Source organism: Salvelinus fontinalis, chromosome 28 (assembly GCF_029448725.1).
Source record: "Salvelinus fontinalis isolate EN_2023a chromosome 28, ASM2944872v1, whole genome shotgun sequence".
Classification (NCBI taxonomy): Eukaryota; Metazoa; Chordata; class Actinopteri; order Salmoniformes; family Salmonidae; genus Salvelinus; species Salvelinus fontinalis.
The window spans coordinates 19,146,672-19,161,949 of NC_074692.1; the positions used below are offsets into that span (position 1 = coordinate 19,146,672).

General features: G+C 40.8%; 1 protein-coding gene across 1 annotated transcript; it reads right to left on the bottom strand.

Moving 5' to 3' along the window:
- On the bottom strand, window positions 1-7,799 carry LOC129826326 (ubiquitin-conjugating enzyme E2 D4). Its single transcript, XM_055886921.1, has 7 exons — window positions 7,554-7,799; window positions 3,892-3,955; window positions 3,630-3,661; window positions 3,447-3,524; window positions 3,243-3,348; window positions 2,473-2,566; window positions 1-1,437 (listed from the first exon to the last, which is right to left on the bottom strand). The coding sequence occupies exons 1-7, from the start codon at window positions 7,575-7,577 to the stop codon at window positions 1,392-1,394; spliced, it is 444 nt and encodes a 147-aa protein (XP_055742896.1). The 5' UTR covers window positions 7,578-7,799; the 3' UTR covers window positions 1-1,391.
- Between the last annotated feature and the right edge of the window lie 7,479 nt (window positions 7,800-15,278).

The following is a 15,278-nucleotide window of genomic DNA, read 5'->3' on the forward strand; positions in this document are numbered from 1 at the left end:
TGAATTTAGTCAAAAGAAAAACGAAACTAAATGTTTATTCATAAATCTGCCACAGTTTGTCATTAAAGGAAGTCTTTAAGCTCCCATCTAAATGGAGAGAAAAAAATAATTAAAATACTCCAGTTTTAACCAATGGCATATCCAAAGCATTAGCATGTGCAGTGTTTCTCCAAGCATTAACAAAACCTGTTTGAAAACATTCACATCATAGTGTTGTACAGTAAAACAATGTGATAAATTGAGAAGGGGAAAGCTAATGAATGACCCATGTCAGATGTTTCAAAACACAACTTCTGGATTAAAGCAGTAACTCACTGTGCAAAACAGGTCTGATCATTTCTCACACCACAGGTCACTACAGTGCCCTTTCACAGACAGGTGAGTTGGATATATACCTGAGCTACTGTATTTAGAAAGTGGCATTGTATGGCTGGGAGGAGTTAATCTCAGAGATTAGCTTTACCAAAGTTTAAGTGTCTTTACAGTTGGATGTTAAATGGCAAGATGCTAGCCCTGGATGGATCTAGGACAAGAAAAGGGGACATAGATGACAAGTGAGAAAAGTAGTGGCAGTTTCAGAACTTTTTCCCTGGTCGTTTTCCCATGAGCACAGATACAGTCCAGCTCACCTTGATAGCACCTCTCTCCAGGCTCTTCAAAGACCATCTGTCACTGCATTTGGGACATTTCCAAATGCATTGAGTGAAAACAAAATTGGCTCAGGGGGAAGCAAAATTACTTGTCTTACATCACATCTGGGTTTGAGACCAACCAGAGACTGTCTTTCAAGACTGTGGGCAATAGAACCCCGCTGCTGGATATAGACATGCACCTTTGTGCTGAGCACTCCACCTCAATTTCACAGCTAACATCTGAGAAGAGGTTATTACAATAATACAGCAAGGCCACTGAATACATGAACACAAGACATCCAGAGGGACAAAGAAAGTACCTTTGAAAGGAGGGAGAACCAAGCCGCCAACTAGTCCCCTCCAAATTCAAACCCAATGTTTCAGCATTCAGTAGAATAACACAATCATTATGATAATAACAGTGATCATAATAATAAGAGTATGAATAGTAACACTGAGAATAATAGTCACAATAGAAGTAGTAATAGTTAAAGTCTGGGTGTGGTGGTCTGGACCATGAGGTTCCAGTATTCCATAAGGGAGTGCTTTCAGGAGTTCCTCAGCAGATCCATACAAGTCATGAAAAACAGCACATGGCAGCAGCTCAGCACTTAGCAGCCAGGTTGCACTGTCCCTTATTTTATCGCTTCCTTCTCCAACCCGAGTGTCTAGTTATGTTTCCCCTCTTGTTCTTTTGCCTTGGGTAAATATTAAACATGTTTATTTTCTTCTTTTAGTGTTTTAATTTAACAGGCATTTTCACATTGCATACTTCTGTGTCCATTCTCTTGCTAGTCTGTTGTACCTGTAAAACAAAATGGAAGGTTTGCACGATACCAGAAAAAACGAGCACACTGGTATTCTTGAATATTCCACAAATAATTTACTGCAGCATTAACCAGGTTTCCATACAACCTTTTTGGCAAGTTAAGTACGGATAAAAAAAATGTTTGATGGAACAGACCAAAAAAATAAAACACTTTCCAAATGTCAACAAAACACAAGACAAGGAGAGATCGTAGTGTCTGTAAAATTAATTATGTGAGAAAAGACGATGGAAATGCCTTTATGTGCAAATATTGATATAATAACCATCATATTGAAGTAAACTTGGAGCCACAATATGTGTGGTCCTCCCACTACAACTCGGAAAAGCATGCAGTTTATGACACTACAGATGAAATAAGTTATGATCAACTTCACAGGGTGGTGAAAGTGCACGGTGATGAGTGATTATGCTTCTTTCCAATAAATAGAGGGTCTTATTCTGGTGACATGATGATCAATGCTTGGCTGCTGTTTGACAAAAAAATTTTTATACAAATCTTGCTCTTTTGTCCATAATCTCATCATGAAGGCTATCCTACCCACACTGTATCTGCGAATTGTTGGCTAGAGCGCACGTGCCAAGACCAGTGTGGGCACACTCGCAATGTAACGCAACATTTTCTGACAAAAACATCAGTAGAGTTGAAAATGCGATGGAAACCCATTTAACTTGTGTTTTTTATTCAAAACATTATTCTGGTAATTTAACCACAAAAGTTATTTTTATCTATCCACAACAGGTCAATTTGATGGAAACATCCCTGGTGGGAAAATGCACATATTGTTTTTATGCAGATTTCACAAGTTGGATGGAAACTCATCTACTAATACCAATGTTATGATGAAAAGACCTTCACCAGAGTTGACTGAAATGTCGGGAAGAAATTAATGTCTATCGACCAAAACGTTGGAATTAAAGATATTTAATTGTTTGTGGACTAGGCCCTATTCAAGAATACCAGTATGCTGGAGTTTCAAAGCAAGGGAATCAAATACTGTTTGGCACACTCACTTTTCCCTGTCAGCTTTGTAGGTGTGTGCAATCTCTGGTACAAGCGGGTCATCTGGGTTCGGATCGCAAAGCAGAGAGCAGATTGACAAGAGAACTAATAAAGAATGGAAAACAAAAATAATCAACTTCGGATAGCTGCATCTAAACCTCCTCCAGCTGCAGACACGCATGACAACAGTCAACATCAAAAAATATGCAATATATTTTATTATCCAAAAAGTAAAACAATTAACCATGCATGTTCTTTAAGGGGAATGATACGTCTTTAATACACCTACCAACAGCTCACATCCATATTGCTATGACAACCATTACTATTGACCACCTCTATCTGAGAGCCATAAAGTGGCACATGATGATGACTGCCCTTTTCAAGTCAAAAATGAAATATTTATTATTCTGACAACTATTTGAAGTAGAAAATAAAACAATGAATTGCTGAATTTGATCCCTAATTGTCTTCTACATTATTACCAGGAGAGACATTGACTAGGTCAAACAATTGTTTCTTTAAAATGTTAGGCCAACTCTTAAAAATATAACATTACTGCTTTTCAACAAACCACCTAAATTTGTATGCTTACAGTTTTAAAATAAGACAGAGGGATAATATTCTGTCTGGCTGTCATGAAAACAAATTGTCCTCTGCATTATTTTTAAATGTATTGTCCATTAAATATACAACTATATAGTTATACTGCATGTAATGCCAGGAAATATTAAATTCCAACCCCATGTCAGATCTTATACCAATATTCACAGGGGCTTACCTTTTGATACAGTGAGTGCAGGCGACCATTGCGATCTCAATATATCCAGACAAATACTTCCATTGCTGTTGATATTAGGGTGGTAGATCTTTGTCGTGAACGCAACCTGCAATTGAATTAAGTATTTTATAAACCAGCACTTACTTCTAGCACTATAAATTGTGTTTCCTAATGTCAACTGATCTTATGTGATTTTTTACTCACCTTTGGTGGTTTGAAGGGGTAATCTGTAGGGAAGTGAATAGTCAAGAAGAACACTCCTCCCTGATAAGGACTGTCATTCTAAAATAAAATAAAAACATGTTTAGAAAGAGGATAAGAATACCCTTAAAGCTTATTGATGCTAAGCTATGTGCTAATAAGAGAAAGGGAAGTTTAATCACATACCGGACCCATTATTGTTGCCTGCCAGTGAAACACTATAAATAAAATTACAAATGGGTTACAATTAATACCGAACAATGCAATGTCACAGCCTCACCCATCGCGTTGCTGCCCATCAAAAGTTTCCTAAAATGTAAGTATTGTGTATATGTGTAAATCGCAATACTGAATGTCTGACAGACTGGCACTAACTGTAGTAAAATAAACATTCCGACGTGGCAAATATGACATTAATATAAAGGATTTATTCCCCATCCCTACTTACAATCATCTCCAACTGGTCCCGCTGAGCACTGTGCAGGTGGATCCCTCTGCAAATCTGTCAGTTCCTAAAGAGATATTAGAATAATAATCAATAAATAAACAGGCCATGTCTAAAATTCACCTTTGTATCCACTACTAACCGATGTGGCCAGGAAGTAGAAAATTCAGTCATGGATATCAAAGTTTATTTGTCACGTGCGCAGAATACAACAACCTTACAGTGAAATGCTTACTTACAGGCTCTAACCAATAGTGCAAAAAAGGTATTAGGTGAACAATAGGTAAGTAAAGAAATAAAGACAACAGTAAAAAGACAGTGAAAAACAGTAGCGAGGCTATATATAGTAGCGAGGCTTTAAAAGTAGTGAGGCTACATACAAACACCGCTTAGTCAGGCTGATTGAGGTAGTATGTACATGTAGATATGGTTAAAATGACTATGCATAGATGAACAGAGTAGCAGTAGCGTAAAAGAGGATATAACTGTCATTGCTATATATTTTATAAACAGATTGCTTTAAATATATATATATATATATATATATATATCTTTGCATAGGTAGTCACATCTGGGTCATATTCACACAGTTGCTTTGCAACAAATTAAAATTTCTTATTGCACAAGTTCAGGTAGTCCCTCCCAGTTCCAGTCTATTTCTAGTGATTCAGACACTGAGCAACAATGTGACAAAACTGACATTCAGATAGGGAAAAATAAATAGGCTAGGCCTACATCACAGTTTGATGACGGTTGTCTGGTTGAGCACAGAGTTGGGGTGAAGGGTGTCACTGCCAAATTAACTACCAAAGCCTCTTCTCAACTTTGACATTTAGGCTTACATGACCAGCTTTACTCACTGGTCTCATAGACTAGACGTAACATAGTAAATGTAATCCCGGGACACTAATTAGTATGTTACAGCGCATTCTGAAAGTATTCATACCCCTTGACTTTTTCCACGTTACAGCCTTATTCTAAAAATGTATGTGTCCACCCCTCCCATCAATCTACACATAGCCCATAACGACAAAGCAAAAACAGGTTTTTACAATTGTGCAAAAAAATACAACTGAAATATCACATTTACAGTACTCAGACCCTTTACTCAGCACTTTGTTGTTGAAGCACCTTTGGCAGCGATTAAAGCCTTGAGAATGACGCTACAAGCATGGTACACCTGTATTTGGGGAGTTTCTCCCACTCCTCTGCAGATCCTCTCAAGCTCTGTCAGGTTGGATGGGGAGCCTTGCTGCACAACTACTTTCTGGTCTCTCCAGAGATGTTCGATCGGGTTCAAGCTGGGCCACTCAAGGACATTCAGTGACTTGACCCGAAGCCACTCCTGCGTTGTCTTGGCTGAGTGCTTAGGGTAGTTGTTCTGTTGGAAGGTGAACCTTCACCCAAGTCTGAGGTCCTGAGCAGGTTCTCTGTACTCCGTTCATCTTTGCCTCGATCCTGACTAGTCTACCAATCCCTTCCGCTGAAAAACATCCTCACGGCATGATGCTGCCACCACTGTTTCACCCTAATGATGGTGCCAGGTTTCCTCTAGACGTGACGCTTGGTATTCAGGATAAAGAGTTTAATCTTGGTTTCATCAGACCAGAGAATCTTGTTTATCATGGTCTGAGAGTCTTTAGGTGCCTTTAGGAAAACTTCAAGTGGGATTTCATGTGCCTTTTACTGAGGAGTGGCTTCTGTCTGGCCACTCTACCATAAAGGCCTGATTGGTGGAGTGCTGCAGAGACGGTTGTCCTTCTGGAAGGTCCTCCCATCTCCACAGAGGAAGTCTGACAGCGCTCCAGAGTGACCATCGGGTTCTTGGTCACCTCCCTGACCAAGGCCCTTCTCCCCAATTGCTCAGTTTGGCTGAGCGGCCAGCTCTAGGAAGAGTCTTGGTGGTTCCAAACTTCTTCCATTTAAGAATGGAGGCCACTATGCAGACATTTTTTGGTACCCTTCCCCACATCGGTCCCTCAACACAATCCTGTCTCTGAGCTCTACGGACAATTCCTTCGACCTCATGGCTTGGTTTTTGCACTGACATGCACCGTCAACTGTGGGACCTTATATAGACATGTGTGTGTCTTTCTAAATCTTGTCCAATTAATTGAATTTACCACAGGTGGACTCCAATCAAGTTGTAGAAACATCAAGGATGATCTATAGAAACAGGATGCACTTAAGCTCAATTTCGAGTTGCATGGCGAAGGGTCTTAATACTTACGTAAATAAGGCATTTCTGTTTTATATTTTTAATAAATACGCAAAAATTTGGGCCCTTTGTCATTATGGGGTATTGTGTCTAGATTGCTGAGGATTAAAACACAATTTTTTTTTTTTTTTTTGAATAAGGCTGTAATGTAACAAAATGTGGAAAAAGTCAAGGGGTCTGAATACTTTCCGAAGTTACGTTTGGTATGGCTACATAAGATTGGTTGGGTGAGCATATAACGCCAGCATCTAGCAACCAAAAGGTTGCTTGTTCAAATCTCATCACGGAAAACATTAGCATTATAACTAATTAGCAACTAAATACTACCTTTTGGCTACTTTGCAACTACTTAACATGTTATGTAATCCTTCCCCTTTAACCTAACCCCTCGCTAACACTAGCCACAACAAATTGGAATTCTTAACATATCATACGTTTTGCAAATTTGTACAAAATGGATGGACATCCACAAATGAATACATACAATACAAACGGTAACATATACTAATTGGAGTTTCGGACTTCATTATATATCTATCACCGAGTCCAGGTTGGTTTTACTACACAGGCCCTGACTTAATTGTGCCATACTGTGAAGTTGTTACACCATGCCAAGTATCCCTACTCAACTTTTAATACATTGACAATACAGACAAAATACAAACAGACCACTATTGTTTCAACTGTTCACCAAAATGACATATTTTAACTGTTATGGTCCACTAGCCGTGTAACATTTGAGGTAAAATGGTATGACATCACTTATTGTTGGAAATAAATAAGTACACTTTCTCAATAATCTAGTTCGCTAACATTTTATGAAAACGCTGTCCATTCTGTTATAAATACATTGCTTGCCACAGCGCCCCATTTGCTATTCCATATATGGCAACATTGGGGTTAAGTATTTGGCAACATGCAAACAGCTGTCATGTCACGCGTGCGCATTACCTTCCAGCACACTCATTCATTCAAGATGGCAAAAGATAGGTACCATTAGCAAGCTAACGTTAGCCTTAAATTGTACTTTCTCACCCGGGTCGCCAGACACAAATATATGACTAACTTGCTTATTTATCTTACACTCACAATGTGGTCATATTACTTGCACCCCAACCAAATGCCGTTATGTAAAGGGCCTGTACCTACCTTAGTTAGCTGTCCTGACTTAATGTTAGCAGCTAACTAGCTAGCAAAGAAATAATGTACTGTTAAGCTAACAGCTTAGCATAGGCAGCATGAAATGCGTCAATTGCAAAAGGCCACCATTGGTTTCTCGTCTTTGTCTATCTGCCAAGTATTTTCATGGGGAGCACAAACAAGTGCTTGTTACATGAAATGTGACAAACGATTTTGGAGACCCATACTTATTGTAAACATAGCTAACAATTTAGCGGACTAGTTGCAACGCAGGCTGGCAGGAAGAAATAAGCAAACAAAAACTCACCTTTTGAATTCTTTTCAACGCCATTGCTAGTTTAATTAGATATGGGTCTCTAATACACTTGGCACAGATACCTTGGGTTAAATTACGATGTTTTTCAAACCAGTCACGTTGTGTGTATATAAATAATGTAACAATCGTGGGGTTTTCGAATAAAACTGCAGTTTCCACGGTAGAAGGTTGCGGTTTTGTTAGGTTTCTCACCCCCTCTCCTTCCACTCACTGGCAGCATCTGCTGCTGGAGAGCAATTCCAGAATATCGCGAGACAAGGAATTAATTGGGCAGCTGACAATTTTTAGTTATTTTGATTGATTTAGGCCTAAGTACCCTATCTCCTGACAATGAAGGCAGTTACACATGACCATCGATTAATTGATTGCCCTACCTTTGTTAGAAATAACATTTATATCCTTTTGATAATTTTGTAATTATTGATTCGTAATTTATTTTGGTCAGGCGTGGTGCAGATTATTATTGTGCCTAATTAGCTGGATAAGAAGAACCAAACATTAATTTAATTGTTTTCTAAGTTGTTATCCTGTTTGGACCACTATGCCAAAGACATTCAACATCAAGCCTATTCCAACAAGTCTTTGATTCTAAAATGTGGATGAGGTGGGTACAACATTTTCAAATTAATTGTAATGGAGAGCTCAAACAAAATAACCATACTAAGCAAACATTTACAGGGGAAATCATTTAGCAAGCAGGCGCACGCACAACTTAATAAATCACACCTCTGTCCACAAGATGTCCCTGTTTACTTCAGGGATAATCAGGGCCAGCTGATTTAAGGGCCCTTTTATTTATTTATTTATTTATTATTTAACCTTTATTTAACCAGGTAGGCTAGTTGAGAACAAGTTCTCATTTACAACTGCAACCTGGCCAAGATAAAGCAAAGCAGTGCGACACAAACAACAACACAGAGTTACACATGAAATAAACAAACATACAGTCAATAATACAATAGAAAAAGTCTATATACAGTGTGTGCAAATGAGGTAGGATGAGGGAGGTAAGGCAATAAATAGACCATAGTGGCGAAATAATTACAAAATAGAAATTAAACACTGGAGTGATGGATGTGCAGAAAATGAGTGTGCCAGTAGAGATACTGGGGTGCAAAGGAGCAAAATAAGTAACAGTATGGGGATGAGGTAGTTGGATGGGCTATTTACAGATGGGCTATGTACAGGTGGAGTGATCTGTGAGCTGCTCTGACAGCTGGTACTTAAATTTAGTGAGGGAGATATGAGTCTCCAGCTTCAGTGATTTTTGCAGTTTGTTCCAGTCATTGGCAGCAGAGAACTGGAAGGAAAGGCGGCCGAAGGAGCAATTGGCTTTGGGGGTGACCAGTGAAATATACCTGCTGGAGCACGTGCTACAGGTGGGTGCTGCTATGGTGACCAGTGAGCTGAGATAAGGCGGGGCTTTACCTAGCAAAGACTCATAGATGACATGGAGCCAGTGGGTTTGGCGACGAATAGGAAGCGAAAAGAGCATACAAGGCGCAGTGGTGGGTAGTATATGGGGCTTTGGTGAAAAACGGATGGCACTATGATAGACTGCATCCAATTTGCTGAGTAGAGTGTTGGAGGCTATTTTGTAAATGACATCGCCAAAGTCAAGGATCGGTAGGATAGTCAGTTTTACGAGGGTATGTTTGGCAGCATGAGTGAAGGATGCTTTGTTGCGAAATTGGAAGCCGATTCTAGATTTAAATTTGGATTGGAGATGCTTAATGAGAGTCTGGAAGGAGAGTTTACAGTCTAACCAGACATCTAGGTATTTGTAGTTGTCCACATATTCTAAGTTAGAACCGTCCAGAGCAGTGATGCTGGACGGGCGGGCAGGTGTGGGCAGCGATCGGTTGAAGAGCATGCATTTAGTTTTACTTGCATTTAAGAGCAGTTGGAGGCCACGGAACGAGAGTTGTTTGGCATTGAAGCTCGTCTGGAAGTTAGTTAACACAGTGTCCAAAGAAGGGCCAGAAGTATACAGAATGGTGTCGTCTGCATAGAGGTGGATCAGAGAATCACCAGCAGCAAGAGCGACATCATTGATGTATACAGAGAAAAGAGTTGGCCCAAGAATTGAACCCTGTGTCACCCCCATAGAAACTGCAGAGGTCCGGACAACAGGCCCTCCGATTTGACACACTGAACTCTGTCTGAGAAGTAGTTGGTGAACCAGGCGAGGCAGTCATTTGAGAAACCAAGGCTGTTGAGTCTGCCGATAAGAATGTGGTGATTGACAGAGTCGAAAGCCTTGGCCAGGTCGATGAATATAGCTGCACAGTACTGTCTTTTATCGATGGCAGTTATGATATCATTTAGGACCTTGAGCGTGGCTGAGGTGCACCCATGACCAGCTTGGAAACCAGATTGCATAGCGGAAAATGTACGGTGGGATTCGAAGTGGTCGGTGATCTGTTTGTTAACTTGGCCTTTGAAGACCTTAGAAAGGCAGGGTAGGATAGATATAGGTCTGTAACAGTTTGGGTCTAGAGTGTCTCCCCCTTTGAAGAGGGGGATGACTGCGGCAGCTTTCCAATCTTTGGGGATCTCAGACGATACGAAAAAGAGGTTGAACAGGCTATTAATAGGGGTTGCAACAATTTCGGCGGATAATTTTAGAAAGAAAGGGTCCAGATTGTCTAGCCCGGCTGATTTGTAGGGGTCCAGATTTTTCAGAACATCAGCTATCTGGATTTGGGTGAGGAGAAATGGGGGAGGCTTGGGCAAGTTGCTGTGGGGGGTACAGGGCTGTTGACCGGGGTGGGGGTAGCCAGGTGGAAAGCATGGCCAGCTGTAGAAAAATGCTTATTGAAATTCTCAATTATCGTGGATTTATCGGTGGTGACAGTGTTTCCTAGCCTCAGTGCAGTGGGCAGCTGGGAGGAGGTGCTCTTGTTCTCCAAGGACTTTAGTGTCCCAGAACTTTTTGGAGTTTGTGCTACAGGATGCAAATTTCTGTTTGAAAAAGCTAGCCTTTGCTTTCCTAACTGCCTGTGTATATTGGTTCCTAACTTCCATGAAAAGTTGCATATCGCGGGGGCTATTCGATGCTAATGCAGTATGTCACAGGATGTTTTTGTGCTGGTCAAGGGCAGTCAGGTCTGGAGTGAACCAAAGGCTATATCTGTTCCTGGTTCTACATTTTTGAATGGGGCATGCTTATTTAAGATGGTAAGGAAAGCACTGCAGTTAACACAGTAAACACTCATCTGACGATTCATGCACACCAATAACATAACTATACTCATAGCTTGAGCTTAATATAAGCTATATCAGTTTGTCAACAATATTTGTTGGGGGATAGAAAAATATTTGTGGATCCAAAGTTTGTATGAATATAAAAAATTGAAAAATTGTATGAACACCTTAGATTGATAGTTTTTGCAACTTATAACCATGTAGTAGGATATAGCTCCATTTCTTATTTTATGGTGCATCTATTTTCGCATTCTTGAGAAGAATAGATTCAGATGTGCATGCATTCTATACTGAACAAAAATATAAACAACTTCAACGATTTTACCGGCTTACAGTTCATATAAGGAAATCAGTCAATTGAAATGGATTATCTTGGCAAAGGAGAAATGCTCACTAACAGGGATGTAAACAAATGTATGCAGAAAATTGGAGAGAAATAACCTTTTTGTGTGTATGGAACATTTCTGGGATCTTTTATTTCAACTCATGAAACATGGGACCAACACTTTGCATGTTGTTTTTATATTTTTGTTCAGTGTATTATGTTTCTTCGGCATTATACAAAACAACAGTTATGTAAGTTGTTAAGGTTTTGAAGAAATGTGCAAAACATTTTGCTTATAGGCTGCACTACATAGTCACGCACACTCAATTGCAGAAACCACATACATTTGCTTTATATTAGATTTTCTATATAGCTTTGTCAAGTACCATGGTGATAGACCAAGGGATTGTTCAGTCAATATCCAATCATTGTAAAGGCGTATTCATCTGTGAGTCAGCTGCATGCTCCAATTTCTGCACAGCCTTGTCTTGCAAAGCCCCATGAGTTTCCCTTTATATGTCTTAAACAAGGGTGAAAAAAGAGCTCTCATTATTTTAGTGAGTATCTATGAATGGGTGGCAGTGTTTATTCTTCTTAAATGGCTGATTCAATGTCAGGTTGAGGATCCTATCGTCAATGTGACACTGAGAAGGACCATTTTCCTTTGGAAAGCTAGAGATTCCTTCAGATAATATCTCATTGTTTGCTCATCTCTGGGCTCTCAATGACCCAACTGTCCTCAGGGCCTGCCTGTAATCAGATTCAGCCAGCCCAGCAGTAGAGGTGGCAGTTCCGGGCCTTGTGCAGCAGGGGCCTCGTGCGCTGACTCTGCCTACTTGCAAAGGACATTTATCAGCATGGAGTTGATTCCCCAACATTCTCTGTTAGCCTCAAGCCTCAGCTTGAAAGCTTCCCACAGTCATTCCACCACTGTCTCCTTAAATTTCAATGTGCACTGTTTGGATACTGTGGGCTTTTAAACTCAGATAATGTGGGTGACTACCACTAGAGCAGGGGTATCGAACTAATTTTGCCTGGGGGCCGCACTCGTTCTTCAACGAGGTCTACACTGAAAATTGGTTATATTTCCTTGTCAAAATTTGAAAAAAATAATCCTCTATCAATCGTTTTGGGAATTTTTGATGCTCCCTGACTGTCTAGTGATTATTAGCGAGCTGAACACTCAAGAAACTGTATGAATGTAGGTCCATTGGCTGTGCACAGGGATTATTAGCGAGATGGACAGTCAAGAAACTTAATTTTAAAGTATATTGATTTCGTTTTTGTTTTTTTTAATCGGGCCATATGTTTGACACACCTGCACTCGAGAGCCCTAAGCTATCATACCATCCAGCAATAATAGCCATCAAGGACTGTCTGTCAGGGTGATATGGTAGAGAACTAACCTTCTAGGCAGAGAACAAAATGTAGATTCCTTGTTTCTTGGGTAACCCATTACCATCGGTTAGGGAAATCCCCACCTATCCCCTGCAGTGGGGAGTTTTTAGTTACACCATTGGTTCCCCCTGGATTTAAAGGGATGTATATCGCTAGAAGCCTGTGTTTCAGACATAAGGAAGTGGATGGCTGAAAACGTTCTACTTTTAAACTCGGACAAAACAGAAATGCTTGTTCTAGGTCCCAAGAAACAAAGAGATCTTCTGTTGAATCTGACAATTAATCTTGATGGTTGTAAAGTCGTCTCAAATAAAACTGTGAGGACCTCGGCGTTACTCTGGACCCTGATCTCTCTTTTGACGAACATATCAAGACTGTTTCAATGACAGCTTTTTTCCATCTACGTAACATTGCAAAAATCAGAAACTTTCTGTCCTAAAATGATGCAGAAAAATTAATCCATGCTTTTGTTACTTCTAGGTTAGACTACTGCAATGCTCTACTTTCCGGCTACCCAGATAAAGCACTAAATAAACTTCAGTTAGTGCTAAATACGGCTGCTAGAATCCTGACTAGAACCAAAAAATTTGATCATATTACTCCAGTGCTAGCCTCCCTACACTGGCTTCCTGTTAAGGCAAGGGCTGATTTCAAGGTTTTACTGCTAACCTACAAAGCATTACATGGGCTTGCTCCTACCTATCTTTCCTATTTGGTCCTGCCGTACATACCTACACGAACGCTACGGTCACAAGACACAGGCCTCCTAATTGTCCCTGGAATTTCTAAGCAAACAGCTGGAGGCAGGGCTTTCTCCTATAGATCTCAATTTTTATGGAATGGTCTGCCTACCCATGTGAGAGACCTAGACTCGGTCTCAACTTTTAAGTCTTTACTGAAGACTCATCTCTTCAGTGTGTCATATTATTGAGTGTAGTCTGGCCCAGGAGTGTGAAGGTGAGCGGAAAGGCTCTGGAGCAACGAACCGCCCTTGCTGTCTCTGCCTGGCCTGTTCCCCTCTCTCCACTGGGATTCTCTGCCTCTAACCCTATTACAGGGGCAGAGTCACTGGCTTACTGGTGCTCTTTCATGTCGTCCCTAGGAGGGGTGCGTCACTTGAGTGGGTTGAGTCACTGACGTGATCTTCCTGTCTGGGTTGTCGCCCCCCCTTGGGTTGTGCCGTGGCGGAGATCTTTGTGGGCTATACTCGGCCTTGTCTCAGGATGGTACGTTGGTGGTTGAAGATATCGCTCTAGTGGTGTGGGGGCTTTGCTTTGGCAAAGTGGGTGGGGTTATTTCCTTCTTGTTTGGCCCTGTCCGGGGGTATCAGTGTCACAGTGTCTCCTGACCCCTCCTGTCTCAGCCTCCAGTATTTATGCTGCAGTAGTTTGTGTCGGGGGGCTAGGGTCAGTTTGTTATATCTGGAGTACTTCTCCTGTCTTATCCGGTATCCTGAGTGAATTTAAGTATGCTCTCTCTAATTCTCTCTTTCTTTCTCTCTCTCGGAGGACCTGAGCCCTAGGACCATGCCTCAGGACTACCTGGCATGATGACTCTTGCTGTCCCCAGTCCACCTGGCCATGCTGCTGCTCCAGTTTCAACTGTTCTGCTTGCGGCTATGGAACCCTGACCTGTTCACTGGACGTGCTACCTGTCCCAGACCTGCTGTTTTCAACTCTCTAGAGACCGCAGGAGCGGTAGAGATACTCTTAATGATCGGCTATGAAAAGCCAACTGACATTTACTCCTGAGATGCTGACTTGCTGCACCCTCGACAACTACTGTGATTATTATTATTTGACCATGCTGGTCATTTATGAACATTTGAACATCTTGGCCATGTTCTGTTATAATCTCCACCCGGCACAGCCAGAAGAGGACTGGCCACCCCTCATAGCCTGGTTCCTCTCTAGGTTTCTTCCTAGGTTTTGGCCTTTCTAGAGAGTTTTTCCTAGCCACCGTGCTTCTACACCTGCATTGCTTGCTGTTTGGGGTTTTAGGCTGGGTTTCTGTACAGCACTTTGAGATGTCAGCTGATGTAAGAAGGGCTATATAAATAAATTTGATTTGATATATGTCTTGCAGTGGATGCCCATGGACAAGTATGATATAGGTGAGGTGTTGGGGTGAGGGGTTGGCTGACCTCTCTCTCAACTGAAGACAATGGAGTATAGTGGTGTAATTAGAGATCATGGACAAGGCAGTGTGTTTCTTATGAGATGTCGCTCTCAAACCAAGAATCTTCATCAGAGGATGTCTGTCTCACTGTCAGAAACTAAGGACTCTTGTCATTTCATAACTTATACCCAAGCTACATTTTAACATGTTCCTTTGTTGAGCTAGTCTCCACCATCAATCCTTGGCAAACCTGCTGTGACAAGCCACTGGACACAGACGTCAGTTCAACGTCTAGTTTTGATTTACATTTGGTTGAGTTGTAAATTAAAGTGAATTCAACATGTAATCAACATAACATTTCACCATGTCATTGGATTTAGGTTAAAAGTTTGGTGAAAAAAATATGTTTTAGAATTTTTGCGAATCCAATTAGTTTTCCACTTAGATTATTTTAGTTTGAAATGACGTGTAAACAATATTGATTCAATACTTTTTTGCCCAGTGGGAATGCACATGTTCACAATCATTTTCACAATCATTTTAAATGGGTCCTGCTGATGTCTGAATTATCCAATAAAAGCTAAAAAAGTTAAAGCTGAGCACAGCATCTGAGAGCCCCTAGAGGTGCTCTACCTTCTCCAATTCCATGGCTGTTCTCAGTTTTTATA